The sequence below is a fragment of the Carassius carassius genome, chromosome 37, assembly GCF_963082965.1.
Source record: "Carassius carassius chromosome 37, fCarCar2.1, whole genome shotgun sequence".
NCBI classification, from domain to species: domain Eukaryota; kingdom Metazoa; phylum Chordata; class Actinopteri; order Cypriniformes; family Cyprinidae; genus Carassius; species Carassius carassius.
The window spans coordinates 29,259,391-29,283,932 of NC_081791.1; the positions used below are offsets into that span (position 1 = coordinate 29,259,391).

At 39.1% G+C, this 24,542-nt stretch overlaps 2 protein-coding genes across 2 annotated transcripts in view; both read right to left on the reverse strand.

Moving 5' to 3' along the window:
* Positions 1-5,388: 5,388 nt before the first annotated feature.
* Positions 5,389-7,877, reverse strand: LOC132117629 (macrophage mannose receptor 1-like). Its single transcript, XM_059526961.1, has 4 exons — positions 7,841-7,877; positions 7,248-7,610; positions 6,569-6,919; positions 5,389-5,750 (listed from the first exon to the last, which is right to left on the reverse strand). Exons 1-4 carry the CDS (start codon positions 7,875-7,877, stop codon positions 5,389-5,391), a joined length of 1,113 nt encoding a protein of 370 aa, XP_059382944.1.
* Positions 7,878-9,731: 1,854 nt separating this feature from the next.
* LOC132118622 (macrophage mannose receptor 1-like) overlaps positions 9,732-24,542 on the reverse strand; it is a 54,531-nt gene continuing 39,720 nt past the window's right edge. The window contains exons 8-9 of the mRNA XM_059528583.1: positions 12,651-12,670; positions 9,732-9,853 (exon numbers count right to left, since the gene is read on the reverse strand). Of these exons, the coding sequence (XP_059384566.1) occupies positions 12,652-12,670 (19 nt within the window). The 3' untranslated portion in view covers positions 9,732-9,853; position 12,651. The remainder of the gene's footprint in view (positions 9,854-12,650; positions 12,671-24,542) is intronic.

The window sequence follows — 24,542 nt, forward strand, 5'->3', positions numbered from 1 at the left end:
GACTGCTGAACTTTGGAAATTCAATTTTGATGGGAGCACTAAAGTGAACTGATCACTGCCCAGTTTCAAAAGGTGAGACGGAAGTTACAGTGGGAGTAGACATGGCATATGGAATGGGGAGTACCTTAGCCTTTAACTGTTCATCTCTTCGTCTAAGGCAGTCAATAACAGCATTTCCCAGCGATTGCATATTATGCTCAAGGAGCTGTTTCACTCTCTGACATTATTGTTTAGTTCCATCAAGTATTGTTTCTGCCAACTTCTTGTGCGACCTTTCTAGGGCACTGACTTGACTTGACTATATATGTACAACTTGGTATTAAAGCAACACAAATGACTGAAAAAGTACAAGGTATTACTGCTCAACTATAAACGGTGAAGTATATTAAAAATATGATTGTTTGTTCAATACCCAGTACACACAAACTAACAAATCAAAATTCTTTCAAATGAACTGGTTGCCTTTGGAGGGTCCCTGTTCGGGCGCCATTTTGTGTAACAACTTGTCTAATATCAAAGACAAAAAGGAAACACAAAAAGAAAATAAGGGGGGAATCACATCCAAATATAATTGCCAACCACCAGCTCTGAATGAATCTATATCAAAATAATATATTAAAACACCATAAAGCAATAATAGCTTAGAGTCACCCAAAACCTGGTCCAATGAGATCTGCAACATTAGTTCAGTCCATACAAGGTAACCACAAAACCATAAAAGGATAATATGGATAATATGTGTGTAATGGAAATAATGAACCTGCAATCCAGTGATGATCAATCCGATTGTTAGTGCACAATAGTTCAGTTGAAAATTAGATCAGTAGCGACCAAAGTCTCCTCACCGGAAAAAAAACTCACTCAGCCAAAACTTGTAGTCCTCCGGGCCATGTTGAAAAAAAAAAAAAGTATAATCCACCAGCGAAATCCAATCAAAGAAGATTTGATGCTGGGGTTAAGTCCGTATTGAACATAAGGATTCCAGATAACACCAAACACCACAATTGAGTAAATATGGACTACATTGAGTATTGCAAACACACTGTTCCTCAAATAGTAGCCAAAAGAGGCATAAAAACCTCAAGCCTTAATTCAAAACCCCTCTTAAGTAAAAAGAGTGAGCCCTTTCCTGATCAAGACACCACATGGCCCTCCAAGCTAGATCACTCATTCTTCTCTATATGGGTATTCTAAACCCCTTACCTGAGGGCGTTGCCCCCTGGTTACCAGGAAGATAATTACCAAACAGCTATAGACAGCCAGTAATAGTGCACACACACTGGAACTGTTACACTGTAATATGTCGTGTGGCAGTCTGTAATTATTTATAAGTGTTTTGTCATCAAAGTGTAACACATCTTCAGGGTCCTCCAAGTCTTTCTACTATTAAACATCTCCAATTCTTCATTTTCAGTTATTAATATATGCAATACCATTGTTGGACAGCTCAATTGTAAGTGTTTTTTCCATTAGCCTTCAAATAATTTCGAAGTTAGGACTGTCAGGGAAACACACGGATTCAATTTGCAGGTACAACTCAAATTTATTTAAAGTCTCAAGCACCCCTCAGCTGAGGCCGAGATTAGGGGAAGGATAAGGGGTACAGTCACATGAGCCTCCAGCCCCTCCACCAGGCAAGGTAATTGAGGACCAGGACACACAGTCCCAGCGTCAGAGCCGACGCAACGTCAGATGGAGTACAGCACAGAGGGGCCAAGCGTCGGTACTGACACACTTAATATTCTGGCGATATCAGGGCAGGAACAGAAGACTGCGGAAACAGGAGGCTGAGAGCAAACAGCAGAGAAGGTGAACAGAAATCACTGGACTGAACTTGGAGCCTAAGAAGACACAGCAACACACGACAAGACTAACTATAGGTCACAAAGTGTAGCTCATTACACCACAACGGTCGGAAACCAGACTACACACGAGGGGAGCTTAAAAAGAGGGAGAGTTAAGGAATAAACAAGTCACAGGTGTGACAGCAGCTGAGGTAGAAATTAGGATAACGATGGGGAGGGAGTAGCAAAGACCACGAGCACATGGTGAACTGTCAAACACAACAAAAACCTGCTGATCAGACCGAAGTCATGACAAGGACAGCTTTTGGGTTCTCCCAAAGTTAAGACAGTTTTTTAGGATTTTTGGACAAGTTAGGAGGTTTCTGTTATAGCCCATTCTTATCTTTAGTTAAGATAAGATATAACACTTTGGAAATGGTGATGTGTAATAGTTTTGTCGTAAATCTGGTCCTAACTAAAATTACCATGGTTACCAAACAGATAAGATTTTAAAGTTAGGATCTTTCTGTAATACGCCCCTGGTGCTCAGACACCTGGGAAAAGAGCAAACTCGTGCCAATGCAGAGGATCTCTTTTCTCTGCATGGAGTTTTATTCTGTCAGGCAGAAAGCACACCTCACCCGGGAACGTGCTCAGTCAGTGCCGAACTGCCCCAAGACCTTATTAGTCACTGAAAATTCTTTCAGAGGCTCCTGGGGCATATGGCTGCAGCAGTAGGTCTGCTCTATCTGCTCCATATGAGACCACTTCAGCACTGGCTCCATAGCCAAGTCCTGAGGTGGGCATGGCTACACTGTATCTCCAGGTCCAGCTTACAGCGGCCTGTCGCAGAACCTTCATCCCATGGACGGATCCCTCATTCCTTTAAGCAGGTGTGCCCCTGGAACAGGTATCAAGGCATGCTGTGATATTCACAGACGCTTCTTCCACCAACTGGAGAGCTACGTTCCATGGGCACACAGTGTCAGGGGTATGGACAGGTCAATTGCCTCGAGCTGCTGGTAGTATGCCTTGCCCTGGGCCGCTTCAGAGGCTGCCTTCAGTGCAAGTACGTTCTGGTCTGCATAGACAACAGTGAGATAATCCCTTATATCAACCAGCAAGGCGGTTTACACACTTGTTGCATGTCGCAACTGGCCCGCTAGCTCTTCCTCTGGAGTCAGAAGCTTCTGAGGTCCCTTCATGCCATCCACATCCCAGGAGTGTTCAATCGGGGCGGCCAACAAGCTGTCTCGAGTGGCACTTCCAGGGGAGTGGAGACTGCATCACCAAACGGTTCAGCTGATTTGGAGGCGGTTCAAAGCTGCTCAGGTGGACCTGTTTGTATTTCCAGAAACCACCCACTACCAGTGTTTCTACTCCCTAACCAAGGCAACTCTCTGCACGGATGCACTAGCACACAGTTGGCTCTGGGGCCTGCCATAATATCCATTCACCCAATGGATGCCTCATTACAAATGAGTCATTTGTTGCATCAAGTGGTGACATAATTACTGGTTATAATGACTTATACTGTCTTTTTACGCATTGCATTGCATATCGTGCCACATAAAACAAAACCATGTCTGCATTTGTGAGAGGAGAAACAACAAACAACAAACACTACTCTACATTGGATCATCACTGGCAAATTCTTTAAATATGAAAATGTACTTACAGGCTGTGAGCCAGAAGCGCCAGACTGTCCTTACAAAGTTGGTATTGCCCCACTTTATAGAAACAGGTTCAGGAAACATTCCTTCATAAAATGCACTAAACACTCGAATATTGGTGAAATATATTGAAATATAATGAAACACACAGCATCTCCATGACATGGCTGTGGCGGCACCAACAATACTAGATAAAAGTTACGCCTTCTTTCTTTCTTGTGGTCTATGCAAATCTATCCACATAGTGATGTAGACATGTGGGGGCGTGTTTAAACAATGCATTTTAGGATGGCATGGATGAGTCTTAACTTTTATAAAGAATATCTCTTTGGGTTTGAGACTTTAGTTTTTGCAACTTTAAGGATATTATCTATGCATGGACAGCTTGTAACACTCCAAAGAGAAAGGAAAACCTGAAATTGCACCACATGACCTCTTAAACTATGGGGGCTAGACAAAATATACTATTGTAGTACTAGCATGGTTCGGACATACTTCATAGCACTGGCCATAACCTCTAGTTATTGTCTCAGCTTTATTCAAGTTTTTATATAGTTATACTAACTATAGGGGGTTAGTTAAAACACTATGGAAGGGATATTAAAACTAATAAAAAACATCACCTGAAATAATATCAAATTAACCCTATTTTAGCTTGTTGCCAAGACAACATTTCTAATTTGTGTTTAATTTAACTTGTACTACAACAACTAAAACTAAAATAATTTATTGTAGCAGAAATATTTCAGTTAGAAAAAACTTTTTTAATCTGTTGGACCTTTAATTTGCCACAGTATTTAAACCACTTTATCCAAATGCTTCTGCTGATGTTCAAATATAGTGCAAATATTTCATGAAGTCACTCAATCAACATTTATTATCATTATATCAAATTGTTACATTTATCCAATTATGTTTACATGTATTCATTGTAGATGATTTTATACCAAGGAACATCACACTCACTTTGTCAAGTCAAAAATATTCATAGTCTACAATGCCAAGTGAGAGGAATAAAAAAAATACAGTAATGAAGGAAATTAATGAGACACAGGTGAACAACATAATCAGTAACTATAGTGACAGATTAGAACATACTTAAAAACCATGACGACCAAGCAAACTGAAAGGAAACTAAAAGTCTATCAAAATGAAACTAAAACCAAAACTGAACATGACACATATATTAGAGCATCTTAAATATTTTCCATCACAGCGTCCGTTTAGAGACTCGTGTCTCATATCAAGTTGCATGCATTACAATTGTGAGTATATTTGCAGTCATTTTAGATGAAGTTTACTGAACATATTATTTTCAGAAAAGTAAATGTAAGTGCTTAGTACTAAATAATATCCAATAAAAAAAAAAAATAATAAAGTCAAATGAAAGAAAACACAGTAAATGTTTGTCTCCATCACCACATGAGTCGTGAAACTGAATCATTTAATTTATCTTAAATAAAAACATGACAGAAGTTCAAATAGACATTAAAGACTTCAAATGGAGATGATTTGAGTCCAATAACAGAAAACTTCATGATCGTAACTATGAAATATTAATTTTTAGTGAAGCTGTTTTGAAACAGGATGTATTGTGAAAAAAGCTTTACAAGTAAACTGGAATTTAATTTATTTTAATCAAGTCCAAATGACTTTCATTTACTGAACTTTCATAATCTGTTATAAGACCCACTGTAGGTATATTATATTATATTATATTATATTATATTCATATTTAGTCTGTTACTGGTTAAAGTCCACAATGAAAATTTTATTTAGTAACATAATCCATTAGATTTCACATGTATTCTGAGACCTTTGTGATTACTTTATAATTAAGTGAATAATTTACTGGTATTGTGTGAACATGTAATCCATAAGAAAGTAACAGTCCTTTAAAATTTTTTATTTTAAAATGTAGTGTAATCTAATTAGAAGTACTTGATGCAGATGAAGTTGTATCTATCAGTTTCAGGGCGGCTGATCCAGCGAGTATCATTCTTTCGAATGACTCCGGATCTGACCGTCTTATCACAGTCGTCCAGTCCAGTGTCATAACCAGAAGTCCACTGATCATAGCACATGGTCTGACCGTTGACCCAGAACCAGATCCCCACTGTGCAGGAGTGACGCAGACCCAGCCACACGTGATCAGAGAGAGCGCTCGAGGTCACATTCATCACCCGCTGCTGCATCTGCTCCGAATCCACCGACACCAGGTCCATGTCCATATCTCTGCAGTATCTCAGAGCTTCATACCACGTCTTATTCTCTCGGATCAGAACCAGTTTATCTGGAAACAAACAGAAAGTGAAGCATTTAAACACAGGAACTCATATGAAGAGTGTTGAGTTAAATAGGCTTCCTGAGTTTATTGAAACTAAATAATTAATGAAAAATGTATGTATTTAAATGAGGCTGCACAATTAATCAAAATGAATCTGAAATCTTGATATAGCTTTAGTGTGAAAATCAAATCAAAATCTGATACATTGTGTGTTTCAGAGTGAAGCGTGACACTGTGTTCGTTTACACATGAGCGGCTTCTAAAACAGTTAGATTCACATTAAATACTGCTTCACATTAACACTGAGTTTAATAAACATTTGAGAACCCAATGTGTGTAAACCCAGTTTACATCATTTACCAATTTGAATAATTTCCAATTTTGATTTTTTTTTTTTGTGGACAGTAATTTACAGCTTTTCATTCATATTCACCAAAACAAAAGCCTTTGGATTTAAAAGTTTGAAACTGAAGAATTTAATATCAATATTAGTATTTTCTCATGTAGTGTGAAAGAAAATTATTTAATTTTACATGGCAGTAAATTAACAACAGTAATATTTGTTTTTGTTTTTATAAAAAGAGTTATTTTATTTGTTTAGCTGCACGTCTTGTGCTCATTAACTGACATCAGAGAACCATGAATGTATGAATGTTTTGTCAAATTATTGAAACATTCATTTAAAGACTTCAAGAAATACTTTCACTGACAGAAACTCTGGGAATTGCTGGTTAAAGGAATAGTGCAGTCACACTGTAATGATGAGAGAGTTTCTGTAGTTTGACAAGTAGATGTTCAGCAGCTCAGATGATCGATCTACTCACCATCATAACACACAAAGAGATGCTGATCTGAGCAACGCTCGTCTGTCCATCGTCCTTCACCACTGATACCAGTTGATACACAGATGCTGTTTCTGCCATCTCTGCTATTGGGTTCACCACTGCTCCAGAGATTGAATATGAAGTTGCTGTTGTCTGACCAATTCCAGGATCTGTGCAGACCGATCCAGGCTTGATGATCTGAAGTTAGGTTCTGGTTTATGATGTTCTGGATCTGATTATTCTCCGTCTCATTCCTCACACTGGCCAGATCTGTGTGATTCTGTCTGCAGTAATTCTGAGCATCTGTCCAGTTCTTTTGCTCCTGTACAGGGACGAATCCTTTACTGCTGCCTTCAAAAGAGAAAAACATTTGTCTGATATTGATTTAAATAATTAAATACATGTTCTTTCTCCTCTTATTTACCAAGAACAAAAATACAAATCTAACTGTGGTTCATTGTTCAAGTTTCAAGTATTTTAGAACATTTCTGTTTTAATCACATTATCAAGTCACATTTATTTCATTCAAAATAAAATAAGTGTCAGTGTTGCAAAGTTCATCAATTACTCAAAAACCAGATCAATTCAGCTATGAGCAGCTTTAAAGAAGATAATAATGTCAGTTTGGTTAATTAATAGTTCAAAGTTCATCAGATATGAAACATACAGCTGAACTCACCATTATAGCAGATGAAATGCTTTTGGGTTTTACAGTCCATATCATGCCATTGTCCATCATTGTTCATATAAATACAGTCTCCATCTCCATTTGGTTGATTTGATCCCCACTTCCTAAACTGAGACTCATTTCCTCTGTAGAAGTCAGAGTTATTCAGAGACCAAACCCATGCGTCCTGCAGCCCAATCCAGACACGGTCAGTTCTGTTCTCTCTCTGTAGGAGCTGATTTATATCATTCTGTTCATTCATGTCATTGATAGAGACCAGATCTGTGTATTTCTCTCTGCAGTATCTCTGAGCTTCAGTCCAGCTCATGTTCTGATTCACAAAGTGATACTGACGCAGAGACGAACTGACCACGACTGAGGAGAGACACATTCACACAGATCTCACTCATTATATCCACACTGTATTTCAAGAGCTCAGAGTTTCAGTATGTGTTTGATAAAGTGCTCTGAATGGTGCTTTTGTACGTTCAGTGTTTCTACAGGATTTGGTGAGACTGTGGAGCTCTAGAGGAACAACACTGACCTCTTTTAGTTGTGCCAGCACTAACACTAACTATCAGCACTAGTACTAGTCAAGCACTCACCTGTGAGCAGAACAGACATCAGTGTGATTCTCTCCATTTCTGAGGGAAAAACAGAAATCAGTCTCAATAAATGATGCAGACGCTGAACATCTGACCAGATCCAGAACATCAGATCATGTCATTTCTGCTTTATCATTGCTTATTAGATTCTACATCAGTCATAAATACACACACAAAGCTCCTGAAGCTGATGTGTGTCACGATTCAGTGTGAAAATACACTCAAAATACATCAAACTTACAGTAAAAGCAGCTGTGGTTGCCTGAACTTTACAGTAAAAAATACAGCAGAAATATTTTAGGTTTACAGATTGCTAATATACCAACCTACTGTAACAGTAAAATATTTAAAACACTGAGAACCACCTTAAAAAAAGAAAACCACATAATGATTTTGAATTTTAATGAATTTTACTGTATGATTTTTAGTTTTACCATTAAGAAATATGATTTTTTTTTTACAGTCTATTGTTTTATGATGCACGTATTTTTAAAATCTCCAGAGTTAAATTCACACACACATTATGATCTTGGCACTCCTGTTGCCCACACATTCACTACTTAAACAGTGATCAGTTAAATATAATGTGATAAACACTGATAAATCAATCATATTATGATCAATGTAAAGTTATAACTCAGATTCTCTTACCTGTAGACGTTGTGTTTCAGGTGTGTTTGTGCTTCTTCTTTTATCAGAACAGACTGATATCAACGATCCTCTCTCTTTCTGCTCCTCCTATCTCTGGTTTTCCTGGATTGAAAAACTCCCTTCTGTGGTTTACTTGTTTCTTTTTCAGGTTTGTTTCCTTCTTTCAAGCGAACTGAATAAAAGAGAAGTGTGTTCATCTGTTCACTGTTGTGTGTGTTTATATAGCTTGAAAGAAAACTAAATACACACTTTGAATATTCTGTAATTATTTTTGTCTTTAGATTTAATTTTAAATACATATCTTCAAAAGTTCTTTCCTAGACTTTTCTGTTTCGTAGAATTTTGAACCAGACTTTATCCAATGTTCAGATCTATTTTCTGGAAATGTAAGCAGATTAGTGCATATTTAATTGTAATGTCTTAATGTACAGTGTTTAATTAACAGGGGAGATATGGTTCTGCCTGTTACTTAATATTTTTTACCTTATCCACTAGTACTGTCTTGCTTTAACCATATTTTGGCGACAAATTTGTATCCAGAAGTGAGTTAAACATGACAAAATCTGCATTTGGAAACGTCATCATTTGTATAAAAAAAACTGTATAAAAGTTTATTGTTATTTATTTATTTATTTTATTAAAATGCAGGGTTGTGTCTTATGGTTAGATTGTAGGTTAGGGCTGGGTTATAATATTTATAACTAGCTGTATATATAAACAATAGAAGTCTGTAATGTAGATGGCAAGTGTGTGTGTGTGTGTGTGTGTGTGTGTGTGTGTGTGTGTGTGTGTGTTCGTAGTGTGTATGTGTGTGTGTGTGTGTGTGTGTGTGTGCTCTTGTTTTTGTGTCATATCAGGACACAACTCTGTATAATGACATGGGTATGACACAGGTATTACAAGGAGAGGGTGACTTATGAGGACATAACCCATGTCCCCATTTTTCAAAACACTTATAAATCATACAGAATGAGTTTTTTTGAGAAAGTAAAAATGCACAAGGTTTCCTGTGAGGGTTAGGGTTAGGTGTAGGGTTGGTGTAGGGCCATAGAATATACAGTTTGTACAGTATAAAAACCATTACACCTATGGGATGAACACACTTTACACAAAAACAAATGTGTGTGTGTGTGTGTGTGTGTGTGTGTGTGTGTGTGTGTGTCAGTAATCATCAGTTTATGGTTGTGTATCTCCTTAACAGTGAGATGAAATAGTGGAAACGAAACACTTTTACTGAGGGTTTCCTGCTTTCAGATGTTTGTTCTTCAGCTCCACATTCATTGTACAGCTCTGGACTGGATTGTTGACTTGTTTGTATCCTTTTTTAATTTCTCCAGGGAAACATCTTTGATAAAGTTGCTCCTTTACGCTTAAGGAAGGTTAAGGAAAACAGTTTGACACCATGGTATAATGAGCATACTCGCACCCTAAAGAGAGCTGCCCGAAAAATGGAGCGCAGCTGGAGGAAAACAAAACTAGAGGTATTTCGTATTGCTTGGCGGGAAAGTAACATATCCTACAGAAAAGCATTAAAAACTGCTAGATCCGATTACTTTTCTTCTCTTTTAGAAGAAAACAAACATAAGCCCGGGTATTTATTCAATACAGTGGCTAAATTAACGAAAAATAAAGCATCAACAAGTGTTGACATTTCCCAACACCACAGCAGTAATGACTTTATGAACTACTTTACTTCTAAAATCGATACTATTAGAGATAAAATTGCAACCATTCAGCCGTCAGCTACAGTATCACATCAGACAGTGCACTATAGACCCCCTGAGGAACAGTTCCACTCATTCTCTACCATAGGAGAGGAAGAATTGTAGAAACTTGTTAAATCATCTAAACCAACAACATGTATGTTAGACCCTATACCATCTAAGCTCCTGAAAGAGGTGCTTCCAGAAGTCATAGATCCTCTTCTGACTATTATTAATTCCTCATTGTCATTAGGACATGTCCCCAAAACCTTCAAACTGGCTGTTATTAAGCCTCTCATCAAAAAACCACAGCTTGACCCCAAAGAACTAGTTAATTATAGACCAATCTCGAATCTCCCTTTTCTGTCCAAGATACTAGAAAAGGTGGTATCCACACAATTATATTCCTTCTTAAAGAAAAATGGTATATGTGAGGATTTCCAGTCAGGATTTAGACCGTATCATAGTACTGAGACTGCTCTTCTTAGAGTTACAAATGATCTGCTCTTATCATCTGATCGTGGGTGTATCTCTCTATTAGTTTTATTGGATCTTAGTGCTGCGTTTGACACAATTGACCACAACATTCTTTTGCATAGACTTGAATACTTTGTTGGCATCAGTGGAAGTGCATTAGCATGGTTTAAATCGTACTTATATGACCGCCATCAGTTCGTAGCAGTGAATGAAGATGTATCCTATCGATCACAAGTGCAGTATGGAGTACCTCAAGGCTCAGTACTAGGGCCGCTACTCTTCACGCTTTATATGTTACCCTTGGGAGATATCATCAGGAAACATGGTGTTAGCTTTCACTGTTATGCTGATGATACTCAGCTCTATATTTCTTCGCAGCCCGGTGAAACACACCAATTTGAAAAACTAATGGATTGCATAGTCGATATAAAAAACTGGATGACGAGTAATTTCTTACTGCTAAATTCTGAAAAAAACAGAGGTGTTAATTATAGGACCTAAAAACTCTGCTTGTAATAACCTAGAACACTGTCTAAGACTTGATGGTTGCTCTGTCAATTCTTCGTCATCAGTTAGGAACCTAGGTGTGCTACTTGATTGCAATCTTTCCTTAGAAAGCCACGTTTCTAGCATTTGTAAAACTGCATTTTTCCATCTCAAAAATATATCTAAATTACGGCCTATGCTCTCAATGTCAAATGCAGAAATGTTAATCCATGCATTTATGACCTCAAGGTTAGATTATTGTAATGCTTTATTGGGTGGTTGTTCTGCACGCTTAGTAAACAAACTACAGCTAGTCCAAAATGCAGCAGCAAGAGTTCTTACTAGAACCAGGAAGTATGACCATATTAGCCCGGTCCTGTCAACACTGCACTGGCTCCCTATCAAGCATCGCATAGATTTTAAAATATTGCTTATTACTTATAAAGCCCTGAATGGTTTAGCACCTCAGTATTTGAATGAGCTCCTTTTACATTATAATCCTCTATGTCTGCTACGTTCTCAAAACTCAGGCAATTTGACAATACCTAGAATATCAAAATCAACTGCAGGCGGCAGATCCTTTTCCTATTTGGCGCCCAAACTCTGGAATAACCTACCTAACATTGTTCGGGAGGCAGACACACTCTTGCAGTTTAAATCTAGATTAAAGACCCATCTCTTTAACCTGGCATACACATAACATACTAATATGCTTTTATTATCCAAATCCGTTAAAGGATTTTTAGGCTGCATTAATTAGGTAAACCGGAACCGGAAACACTTCCCATAACAACCTATGTACTTGCTACATCATTAGAAGAATGGCATCTACGCTAATATTTGTCTGTTTCTCTCTTGTTCCGAGGTCACCGTGGCCACCAGATCCAGTCTGTGTCCAGATCAGAGGGTCACTGCAGTCACCCGGATCCAGTACGTATCCAGACCAGATGCTGGATCAGCACCTAGAAAGGACCTCTACATCCCTGAAAGACAGCGGAGACCAGGACAACTAGAGCCCCAGATACAGATCCCCTGTAAAGACCTTGTCTCAGAGGAGCACCAGGACAAGACCACAGGAAACAGATGATTCTTCTGCACAATCTGACTTTGCTGCAGCCTGGAATTGAACTACTGGTTTCGTCTGGTCAGAGGAGAACTGGCCCCCCAACTGAGCCTGGTTTCTCCCAAGGTTTTTTTCTCCATTCTGTCACCGATGGAGTTTCGGTTCCTTGCCGCTGTCGCCTCTGGCTTGCTTAGTTGGGGACACTTCATCTACAGCGATATCGTTGACTTGATTGCAAATAAATGCACAGACACTATTTAACTGAACAGAGATGACAACTGAATCCAATGATGAACTGCCTTTAACTATCATTTTTGCATTATTGACACTGTTTTCCTAATGAATGTTGTTCAGTTGCTTTGACGCAATGTGTTTTGTTTAAAGTGCTATATAAATAAAGGTGACATTGACATTGACATAAAATCAGTACTTCAATGAGAAGGCTGAGGTCTGAAAGGACACAAGATATTTTTGGTTAATTATTTTGAGTAATTGTTTAATGAATACTGGTATTATTCCTGTACTCATTTCCTCTGTTTATCTCCAGCATTGTGTGACATTTGAATTTTTTCCAATTTAATTTACATATTGTTATTTATATATTTATGCAGCTGATAGTTATGAATGTCTCAGTGTCCCTCGGGGATGAATAATCAAATACAGGACAAAATTTGAATGTGTGCCGTTGTTATTCAAGGAAAAATAACAACAACAATTTAACCAGAAAACCAGAAGCACTTCCAGGTAAAAAATCAGCAGAATAACAGAGTTTTGTCTCTTGTTTTGGCTTTTTTATTATTGATGAGTGATTCTGGTTAAAAATATGGTTGGAAGTAGAGCTATTAAAACATTTTTTTTTTGTTGCAAGCATCTAGCCTGACTACTTCAGACTTTGTACTTCCGCTCAATTTCAGTTTGCTTCTGTACTCAGTCTGAGATAGCAAACCATCTCCCAGTTTTCCTCTGGCTCCAAAACAGCCGGCCAATCAATGAAGAGAGGGCGGGCTGAGAGCCGTGACGTAGATGCTAAACTAAGCACAAGCTTCGAATTTAAGATCGTAATTTAGGTCAGGGAAATCGAAAATGACAGCAGACAAGGAGACACGGGATGCTATTCACTCTGTCGTGGAGAATATTCCCGGTATTTGCCAACTGAAGCCCGAACAAGAAGAGTGTTTGTTTCACATATTAAATGGAGGTGATGTTGTGGCTATACTCCTGACAGGTTTTGGGAAAAGCTTAATTTATCAACAGTTACCGATCGTCAGCGAGAAACTGGGGAGGCAAAAGTCCGGCAAGGTGATAATTGTGATTGTCTCCCCCTTGGTTGCTCTCATGCAGGATCAGGTTAAAGAGGCAGCAAATCTCGCTCAATGGTTTTTTTTTGCAACAAAATCTGTCTATTTGCGCGTAGTTGGGCGCTTGAATATTTGAGTTTACTCGCTTCATTCACGCGTGAAGTTCACTTTATGAATTCACTTCACAAATGAAATTCACTATACAAAAGACGCAAATTCATGTCATGGGAGGGCCTTCTGTCAGTTGAGTTCATGCAGAAGTGATTTCAACCACTATTTATTCGTATAACTTTCAAAATATTACTGTTATTGTGTCATGAAATGCCTGTTTTTCAGCCGAGAATGTAGTTGTTTTAAACTTAAATATGTGGTTTATAAATATGTAATTATAAAGACAGCACCTATTTAACATTAACATTACATTTAATCATTTAGCAGACGCTTTTATTCAAAGCGACTTACAAATGAGAACAATAGAAGCAGTCAGGTCAACAAGAGAACAACCACAGTATACAAGTGCCATGACAAGTCTCAATTAGTCTAATATAGAACGTCTAGCCAGGTTTTTTTTTTAATGAAAAGACAAGAAAAGGAAAAGTGCTAGTATTAGTTGGTTAAGTGCTGTCGAAAAAGATGAGTCTTTGGATGTTTCTTTAAAATGAGTAAAGACTCTGCTGTACAAATTGTGATTGGGAGGTCATTCCACCAGCTGGGCACAGTCCAGGAAAAGGTCCGTGAGAGTGATTTTGAACTTCTTTGGGATGGCACCACAAGGCGTCGGTCACTTGCAGAACGCAAATTTCTGGAGGGCACATAAGATTTAACCAGTGAGTTTATGTGAGGTGAGGTATGTTGGTGCCGTGCCAGTGGTCGTCTTGTAGGCAAGCATCAGTACCTTGAATTTGATGCGAGCAGCTACTGGTAGCCAGTGTAACCTGATGAGGAGAGGAGTAACGTGAGCTTTTTTTGGCTCATTGAAGACAACCCTTGCTGCTGCATCCTGGATCAGTTGCAGAGGCTTGACAGTACATCCAGGAAGAGCCAGGAGAGCATTACAATAGTCCAGTTTGGAGAGAACAAGAGCTTGGACAAGAAGTTGCGTGGCTTGCTCTGACAGGAAGGGTCTAATCTTCCTAATGTTGTATAAGGCAAATCTGCAGGACCGGGTTGTTGTAGCAATGTGGTCTGTGAAGCTTAACTGATGATCCATCACAACTCCTAGGTTTCTAGCTGTCCTCGAAGGAGTAATGGTTGACGAGCCCAGCTGTATAGAGAAGTTGTGATGAAGCAATGGGTTAGCTGGAATCACCAGGAGTTCTGTCTTCGTAAGGTTAAGCTGAAGGTGATGGTCATTCATCCAGCTAGAAATGTCACTCAGACAGGCTGAAATGCGAGCAGCTACCGTCGGGTCATCTGGCTGGAATGAGAAGTAGAGTTGGGTGTCATCAGCGTAGCAGTGATAAGAAAAGCCATGCTTCTGAATGACAGATCCTAATGACGTCATGTAGATGGAGAAGAGAAGTGGTCCAAGTACTGAGCCTTGAGGAACCACAGTAGCAAGGTGTTGTGACTTAGAAACATCACCCCTCCAAGACACACTGTAGGATCTGTCAGAGAGGTAGGACTTAACCCACAGGAGTGCGGTTCTAGAGATGCCCATCTGTCTGAGGGTGGACAGGAGAATCTGGTGATTAACAGTGTCAAAAGCAGCAGAAAGGTCCAGTAAGATGAATACCGAGGATTTGGAAGCTGCTCTTGCTAGTCGCAGGGCTTCAGTAACCGAGAGCAGAGCAGTCTCAGTTGAGTGGCCACTTTTGAAGCCAGATTGGTTGCCGTCCAGGAGGTTGTTCTGTACAAGGAACATAGAAAGCTGGTTGAACACAGCTTGCTCAAGTGTCTTTGCAATGAATGGAAGAAGGTATACCGGTCTGTAGTTTTCAAGAAGCGCTGGATTTAGAGATGGTTTCTTGAGCAGTGGGCTTACCCGAGCCTGCTTGAATGCTGAGGGAAATGTTCCAGAGTGAAGAGAGGAGTTGATAACGTGAGTAAGCGAAAGTATGACTGAAGAAGAGATCGCTTGAAGGAGGTGAGTGGGGATCGGATCAAGTGGACAAGTAGTAGGATGATTGGACAGGAGAAGTTTGGAAACGAGTGGAAAGAGTGTGCGTCGGTCATTGTGTAGTTGTCCTCAGTCTGCGGTGTGGAGAATTGGTCACTGATGGTTCTTGTCTTATTTGTGAAGAAAACTGCAAAGTCATCCGCTGTAAGAGTCGATGGAGGAGGTGGTGGCGGCGGATTAAGAAGAGAAGAGAAAGTCTTGAAGAGTGTAAAAAATTTTTTTTAACCTCTTAGCCTGCACCCCGATGCCTGAAAACACCTAAACTCGCACGTGTCAGTGTTTATGAATAGATTAAATGAAACGGGACAAATTTAATCTTGACAAACTATGTATCATTATAAAGATCTAAGCCTCAAGCATCGGCGACAGATCGCTGTTTTTCAATGGAAAGCTTATAAAGACTGTATTTGCTACATTTGTGTAAGCAGTACACATAAAAAACATGAACATTAGAAATGCTGTACATACCAGATCCGTCTTAATAACGAGTCATAAACACATCCACAGCTGTAAATCCTGGTTTAGTTAGAAAGGTAAGGGTCCACTGAACGACATCTCATGAAGCACGTTTAGTCAAACGAAGCAATAAGGTTGTAATATGGATCATAATTCCTTTGTTTGCGTTTCAGTTCTTCAGCGACAGAACTGTTTGTGTCCGTTAAGGAATAACTCACGGTCGGAAACTGCGTCTTGGTTGTAAAAAAAACGGCATGGTTTTGCAGCGTACAGCGTCACAAACAGAATGAGTCAATTCACCTGAAAAAAGAATGAGTGAAAGATCGTGACGCGCTCTGACGCACCTGTCAGCTGATGGAGGCGGAACTTTAGCGATCGCCTTTTTATTTGTTTGTTTTATTTTTCAACAGTTTTTATATATGTGAGAGTGTGTTTTATGTTGAATGTGAATGTATCTGCATGATTACCATCTGTTTGAGTGTAAATCAGCCCAAATCAGTTCGCTATTACTGTATGATCACGGCTATCAAAGTGAACACGTCTATATGAATAGAGAGAGTGGATTATTTACTTTATGGCACATTTGTGTTATTACCATCTGTATAAGTGGCCATCAGCACATCAGCACTTATTTGCATCATAATTCATTGTAAATACTGCATTTCTAGCAATCTCAGGATGTTCTGTAACAAAGTTAAATCTTTTTTTATTTTTCTTATTATTCTTATTTTTCTTACTCAAATTATTCTTATTGTATTTTTCTAGTGCTCAAATAAATCTCTTATAAAATGTTTAAGTTTCTGTCTAGTGTTTAATAATTGAAAAAAAACTATGCAGTGGTATGTTTACTGACTGACTAAATAGTTTGTACAAGCCTTCAATACTATTGAGATAGTCTCGGAAAATATTTGTAGGAGTCTCATTTTTCATGATATCTTATTCAGATTTAAAATAGAAACACATGAGACATGTGGCTTTCAATCCATTTATTTTCTAGATTGCTCCAGGACTCATTTCATGAATTTTTATATCAAATAAAAAAATATTTAAGTGTGGTAAAAAATAATTCAAGGCACTTCAGTGTCTATAACTTTTAATATTTTTGAGCATTATCAAATCTGGTTGATAAAAAGTAAAGCCCAAAGGGTCTTCTTTCCAAGGACACCAAAATTATGTTTGTAACACACTGAAGTAGGAAACTGTTACAATTATAAGTTTGGTAGAGCACTTCAGCTGTGAGTCCCATAATGGGGGGTGCTGGCTAACAGGTTAAAAATGTGTTTCGCCGATGATTAGCGCCACATGATCAGTGGGAGCTCAGTACTGATGTTACCGACAAGAGCAGTCTTGACTCGGCTAGTCCTTCTGACATTTGCCACTGGCTCTGATGTCTCTTTAGTGGTTAAACATAAAATATAATTTGTTTTGGGTAAATCTAACGGGTCATCTTTGGTCTTTATTCAATTAATTTATTAATCAAGCACAGTGTTAAGCCGCGTTTCCACTGCAGGAACTTTACCCCGGAACTAGGGACTTTGGGCAGGTACTTAGTGTGTTTCCACCGCAGGAACTAGGAACTAAATAAAGTTCCGGGTAAAAATTTCACCCAAAAAAAGTCCCTGCTGGCGAGGTGGTACTTTTTCAAAGTTCAGGAACTTTCGGGGGTGGGACTAGGCGCTGAACACGCTGATTGGTCGGAATCACGCCGCATTTGATTGGTCGACTCCATGCAGCAGTAAGTTCCATCCGCCATTTTCAAAAATTTGTTGCGGTGCGAACATTAAATAATGGAGTCTAATAAAAAATACGATCGTTGGACCGATGAGGAGGTGCAGGCTTTATTAAGCGTATTTGCAGAAGAGGACATCCAGCGGGAACTGGAAACGGCGACCCGCAATGAAAAGGTGTACTTGAAAATGTCGAGTCGGCTATGCGAGCTTGGGATAGTGCACACTGGTAAACAATGCCGAGAGAAGCTCAAAAAACTAAAGCAAGATTACAAGAAAATAAAGGATCACAACAATAGAAGTGGATCCGATCGGCGTACCAACAAGTGGTTTGACCGCCTGGACGCATTGCTAGGACACAGACCGTCCTTTTCTGGTGCAGTGGTGACAAAAGACTCCGCTACTGCATTGTTGGAAGCCATGCCGGAATCCGATGAACAGTGGGTTGAAGGTAAATAAATATATGTATATATCACATCTAAATGATATCGTCTTAAACTCGTTGTAGTGATAAATCAATCTAAGTTTTTTTACACCATGTTTTTCCAGACGAATCGAGTGGGCTGAATGAATTGCAGGCAACAGAGGCCACAAGTTTTGCCCTGCAATCACCAGTAGCCCTCGTCCAATGTTTCCCCGCTGAATCACACACACGCCAAGGTATTACCCACGTTTGTCCTTTGTCCAAAAGTATAACTTTACTTCAAAACTGACCTATTGGAAATGTTAATGGTTTTGTGACATTGTGTTTATTTTATATTTAAAACTAACATTGCCCATGATCAAACATTAAAATATGGCACATGATGGGCCAACACAAATGGTTTAAAATGAAGATTTAAAAAAAAAAAAATCAATTGAATAATTTTTGATGATTCCTTTTGTGTCAGGGTGGACTTGTGTGTTTATTACCACATGTTGACTATTTTCCTTCCGCTTTAGGCAAGAGGAAAAGGGATAGTGACTTCCTCGATGCATTGAGAGACATGGAAGATGCTAACCGAGCCGTCCTGCAGCGTGGATAAGAACAGCAAGACGAGTACATGCAGCTGTTACTCGAGAGCCAGGCTGAGGAGAGAGAGATGAGGAGGCAAGAGTTGGCGTTCCTCCAGTCAGAAGCTAGAGAAAGCAGGCACCAACAGAGAGACTTTCAGGCTGGGTTTCTGTCTGTTCTTGGAGAGTTTGTACAGTCTTTCAAAAAGTAGCCACTTGACTGAACACAGATTCTCGTTTGCACTTTAACCATTTGTCTTTGCAAGCCTGCACACACATACACACACACATATATATATATATATATATATATATATATATATATGTGTGTGTGTATATAAATGTCTGTTTCTTTGCACTGTTGGGAGTTTATATATAGTAGTCAACATTTATAGTGCCGTAAAATGTCAACACTTGTTGAGGCTTTATTTTTCGTAAATTTTTCCACTGTATTGAATAAATACCTGGGGTTATGTTTGTTTTCTTCTGAAAGAGAAGAAAAGTAATCGGATCTAGCAGTTTTTAATGCTTTTCTGTAGGATAGGTTACTTTCCCGCCAAGCAATACGAAATACCTCTAGTTTTGGTTTCCTCCAGCTGCGCTCCATTTTTCGGGCTGCTCTCTTTAGGGTGCGAGTATGCTCATTATACCATGGAGTCATACTGGTTTCCTTAACCTTCCTTAAGCGTAAAGGAGCAACTGTATTTAAAATGTTAGAAAAGAGAGAGTCCATAGTTTCTGTTACATCATCAAGTTGTTCTGAGGTTTTGGATATGCTAAGAAATTCAGATACATCAGGAAGATAACTTAAAAAACAGTCTTTTGTGGTAGAATTGATGGTTCTTCCATACTTGTAACAAGAAGTAGAATTTACCATTTTGGCTATATGAAATTTGCACAAAACTAAATAATGATCTGAGATCTCATCACTTAGCTGCATAATTTCAACACTATCAACATCAATTCCATGTGACAGTATTAAATCTAGAGTATGATTTTGACAAGGAGTAGGTCCTTAAACGTGTTGTCTAACCCCAATAGAGTTCAGAATGTCTATAAATGCTGATTCTAATGCATCTTTTTCTTTATCAACATGGATATTAAAATCAACAACTATTAAAACTTTATCTGCAGCCAGAACTAACTTGGATGTAAAATCACCAAACTCTTTAATAAAGTCTGTATGGTGCCCTGGTGGCCTGTATACAGTAGCTAAAGGCGGACTCCCCTTGTTTTGTGTCAACCTGAGTTCTCTGTTAGATTTATATTCAGTGAACATATCTGCAATGTATTTCGGTCATAGGTCATTTAGTCAAAGTCAAAGTCAAAGTCACCTTTATTTATATAGCGCTTTAAACAAAATACATTGCGTCAAAGCAACTGAACAACATTCATTAGGAAAACAGTGTCAATAATGAAAAAATGACAGTTAAAGGCAGTTCATTATTGAATTCAGTGATGTCATCTCTGTTCAATTAAATAGTGTCTGTGCATTTATTTGCAATCAAGTCAACGATATCGCTGTAGATGAAGTGTCCCCAACTAAGCAAGCCAGAGGCGACAGCGGCAAGGAACCGAAACTCCATCGGTGACAGAATGGAGAAAAAAACCTTGGGAGAAACCAGGCTCAGTTGGGGGGCCAGTTCTAATAGGAGAATGGTATTTAGTGACTTCGATATGAGTAAAAGTACTTTAAAATCAATCCTAAATGTAACTGGAAGCCAGTGTATGGACCTGAGGACTGGTGTGATATGTTCAGATTTTCTGGTTCTAGTCAGAATCCTGGCGGCTGCGTTCTGGATGAGCTGCAGCTGTCTAATGGTCTTCTTTGCAAGGCCGGTGAGAAGACCATTACAATAGTCCACCCTGCTGGTGATAAAGGCATGAACAAGTTTCTCCAAGTCTTGACTGGAAACAAAACATCTAATTTTTGCAATGTTTTTTAGATGATAGTATGCTGATTTAGTTTCTGATTTGACATGACTACTGAAACTAAGCTCTGTCTCCAGAATCACACCAAGATTCCTGACTTGATTTTTAGTTGTTTGACCCCTAGAGTCAACATATTTACTTTATGCTACTTTAATTAGAAAGAGGCCTGCTATTCTCTGCCTCATTAGAAGGGAGAATACCCCTCTGCTAGCCAGTAGGTTACATTAAGAATATCTCAATAACATTGTCTTTTCTCTTTTGCAGGAATGGAACAAGGTTGGTTTTGAGGGGTTCTTCTTCAGGCAGTAATACCTCTCATTATGTTTGGGGGGTTAGAACCCCCATAAGGGACCATATCACCAAAGATAAATTGTCTTCAATAAAGAAACTTCAAGAAACTTGCCAAAGTGGTCCTGTCTGAAATCGAGCGCAGCGTTAGTTCAGTCAGTCCACGGAGGCATAGGCTGTGACCAGCTGATGCGGTCAGCTTTCAAATGGCTCTAATCACTACCATTCTCCTATTAGACACGGGACATATATACAGTGCACTACTGCTCGGTAAGGATGCTCAAATGGCTTCCAACCCTCCCTCCCCATTATAAGCATGAGCATATTACCGTGCAACTTCTGGTTGTCGACTCTTTGTTTCAGATCACTAAGGCTTTCAAGTCCCAGTTGGCATGGACCTCACTGAGGTCCACTGAGAGACACTCATCTTCATATTCAAGCTACAGGATAGATGTCCCACTGCCACATCTACACGATTACCACTGTTTGCTTTAAAGACATTTATTAAGTGTCTTAATTGTCATGTGTTTACAATCTGATGGTTCCGGTGGGTTAATGTTTAAGCTCTTGTATGTTCAATTAATTTGGGAGCAAGAACCCCCATAACCATACCACCAAAGATAAATTGTGTTCAATAAACTCAAGTAACTTGCCAAAGTTGTCCTGTCTGAAATGTTAAAATGAAAATAAAAATAGGCAGTACTGTTTGATATAATATTTTAGTTTCATTGTAATGTGGGGTATATATGTGATAGAGTAGAGAGAACTCAAATGGGAGTGTGACGATTACAGTTCTTTAATTGAAACAAAGTCTGGCCACAGATAATCCAAACACAAATAAGAGAGAACGACCAACTGAAGAAACCCATAGGCTTGGTAATAAAATGTGAACATAAAGCTCCTCTGTGGCAGGGGTGACCAGAAGACTGGCGAGAGGCACTCATAACTCACAAAGGGGCTGACGGTCGGAGAGCACTGAGCAGGTAAGCTGTAGCAGCTCTCAGCAGGTAGGGTTCTGTGGATGTATAATGACGAGCACAGAGTAATTCCAACAGTGGAAGTATTATCATAGCACACGCCGACAAGACAGGACAGGTCAGGAGTGAAAAGACATTGGTCAATACACATCTGTGACATCTAACAATCTGACAACAAGACGGGAAAAGAGAGGGTTAGAAGAAGCCAAGATAATGAGATGGGATGAGGAACAGGTGGGTAGGAACGAGCCTAATTGAAAGTGAAAACAGGTGGCAGTAATGAAACAGAGAGTGAATGGGAATAGAGTGTGTGAGTAACCAGCAGAGGGAGACAGAGAAAGAGACCGGATCATGACAATATAGGCTTACACATTTCCCTGAACTACATTTCTGCGGCTATTAATATGTTTAAATGAAAACACAAGGAGGCAGTGGTGTTTTTTGTTCAAGGTTAAAATTTTTTATAGTTATTAAATTATAAATGGAGCCACCGTTTCTTTAAAAGTACGAAGATGTATTGTACAGTTTCAGATTTCTGCCTCCGTTCGCTACGTTGTAATCACATCACTACTAGATCAAGCTCCTCAAATGACAAAACGCTGAATTTGCTCCACGTCATTCGTGCGAATTGCGCCGCAGGATGTCTGTCACATATTTGCATTGACTTAACATGTAAATCACTCATGCTTAACACTCTGGTTTGAATACACCATCAAGAAAATTCATGCCACGATAACCAATCAAAAGCTTGCTCTAGTAGTGACTTGATTACGATGTAGCGAGCAGAGGCAGAAATCCGAAACAAGTCAAGTCACCTTTATTTATATAGCACTTTATACAAAACAGATTGTGTCAAAGCAACTGAACAACATTAATTAGGAAAACAGTGTGTCATTAATCAAAAATGACAGTTAAAGGCAGTTCAACGATATTGCTGTAAATGAAGTGTCTCCAACTAAGCAAGCCAGAGGCGACAGCAGCAAGGAACCGAAACTCCATCGGTGACAGAATGGAGAAAAAACCTTGGGAGAAACCAGGCTCAGTTGGGGGGCAAGTTCTCCTCTGACCAGACGAAACCAGCAGTTCAATTCCAGGCTGCAACAAAGTCAGATTGTGCAGAAGAATCATCAGTTCTGAGACCAGGTCTTTACAGGGGATCAGTCTCTGGGGCTCATCTAGTTGTCCTGGTCTCCGCTGTCTTTCAGGGCTGTAGAGGTCCTTTCTAGGTGTTGATCCACCATCTGGGCTGGATGGTTGCCATGATTTTGCCAAGTAAGACATGTTCCTGGATCTTTTGATGATCTTGGATCAACATTATTGTCCAAAAATATAAACTTAACCCAATCCCTCCCCTAAACCTAACCATACCCATAATTTATTCCTAAAATCAGTGGGAGATGATGGCTTATTAACAAGAGTGTAGAAGCACCTAACCCTGATTTTAAGCCTAAAACAGATATTTCTTGAAAAGTTATATCTCAATTCTGATTGGTTTATTGGAATGTTGTTCCAGGAACATGTTGTACTTGGTGAAATCACGCTCACCTGGTCTGGATACGTACTGGATCCGGGTGACTGCAGTGACCCTCTGATCTGGATACACACTGGTTTTGGTGGCTACGGTGATCTCACACTAAGAGAGAAACAGACGAATATTAGCATAGATGCCATTCTTCTAACGATGTAGCAAGTAGATTGGGTGTTATGGGAAGTGTTCCTGGTTAAGGTTGTCCTAATTAATGCAGCCTAAAAAATGGATTTGGATATTAGAAGCATATTAGTGTGTTATGTGTAAACCAGGTTAAAGAGATATGTCTTTAATATATATTTAAACTACAAGAGTGTTAACAATGTTAACAATGTTAGGTAGGTTATTCCAGAGTTTAGGATCTAAAAAGGAAAAGGATCTGCCGCCCGGAGTTGATGTTGATATTCTAGATATTATCAAGTTGCCTGAGTTTTGAGAACACAGCACACAGCACACCCTAGCACACCTAGGTTCCTAACTGATGACGAAGAATTGACAGAGCAGCCATCAAGTCTTAGACAAAGTTTTAGGTTGTTACAAGCAGAATTTTTAGGTCCTATAATTAACACCTTTGTTTTTTCAGAATTTAGCATAAAGAAATTACTTGTCATCCAGTTTTTTATATCGACTATGCATTCCAATAGTTTTTCAAATTGGTATGTTTTGTGGGGCCGCAAAGAAATATAGAGCTGAGTATCATCAGCATAACAGTGAAAGCTAACACTGTGTTACCTGATGATATCTCCCAAGGGTAATATGTAAAGCTTGAAGAGTAGCGGCCCTAGTACTGAGCCTTGAGGTACTCCATTCTGCACTTATGATCAATATGATACCTCTTCATTCACTGCTACGAATTGATGGCGCTTCCATTAATGCCAACAAAGTTTTTTAGTCTATGCAAAAGAATGTTGTGTCAAAAGCAGCACTAAGATCCAATAGCACTAATGAGGTGAAAGCGTAGCAAGCCGCAGAAGAGACACTGTTTCTCAAGAGCTTTCCGCGAG

What these genes read in the sequence shown, in the direction of transcription:
- LOC132117629 (XM_059526961.1), bottom strand. Translation starts at nt 7,877, where the DNA reads ATGGAGAGAATCACACTGATGTCTGTTCTGCTCACAG. An exon ending in GCATTTCATCTGCTATAATG is followed by an intron (nt 6,920 to 7,247) that starts GTGAGTTCAGCT and finishes TCTCTTTTGAAG; the next exon opens with GCAGCAGTAAAGGATTCGTC. An exon ending in TCTCTTTGTGTGTTATGATG is followed by an intron (nt 5,751 to 6,568) that starts GTGAGTAGATCG and finishes GTTTGTTTCCAG; the next exon opens with ATAAACTGGTTCTGATCCGA.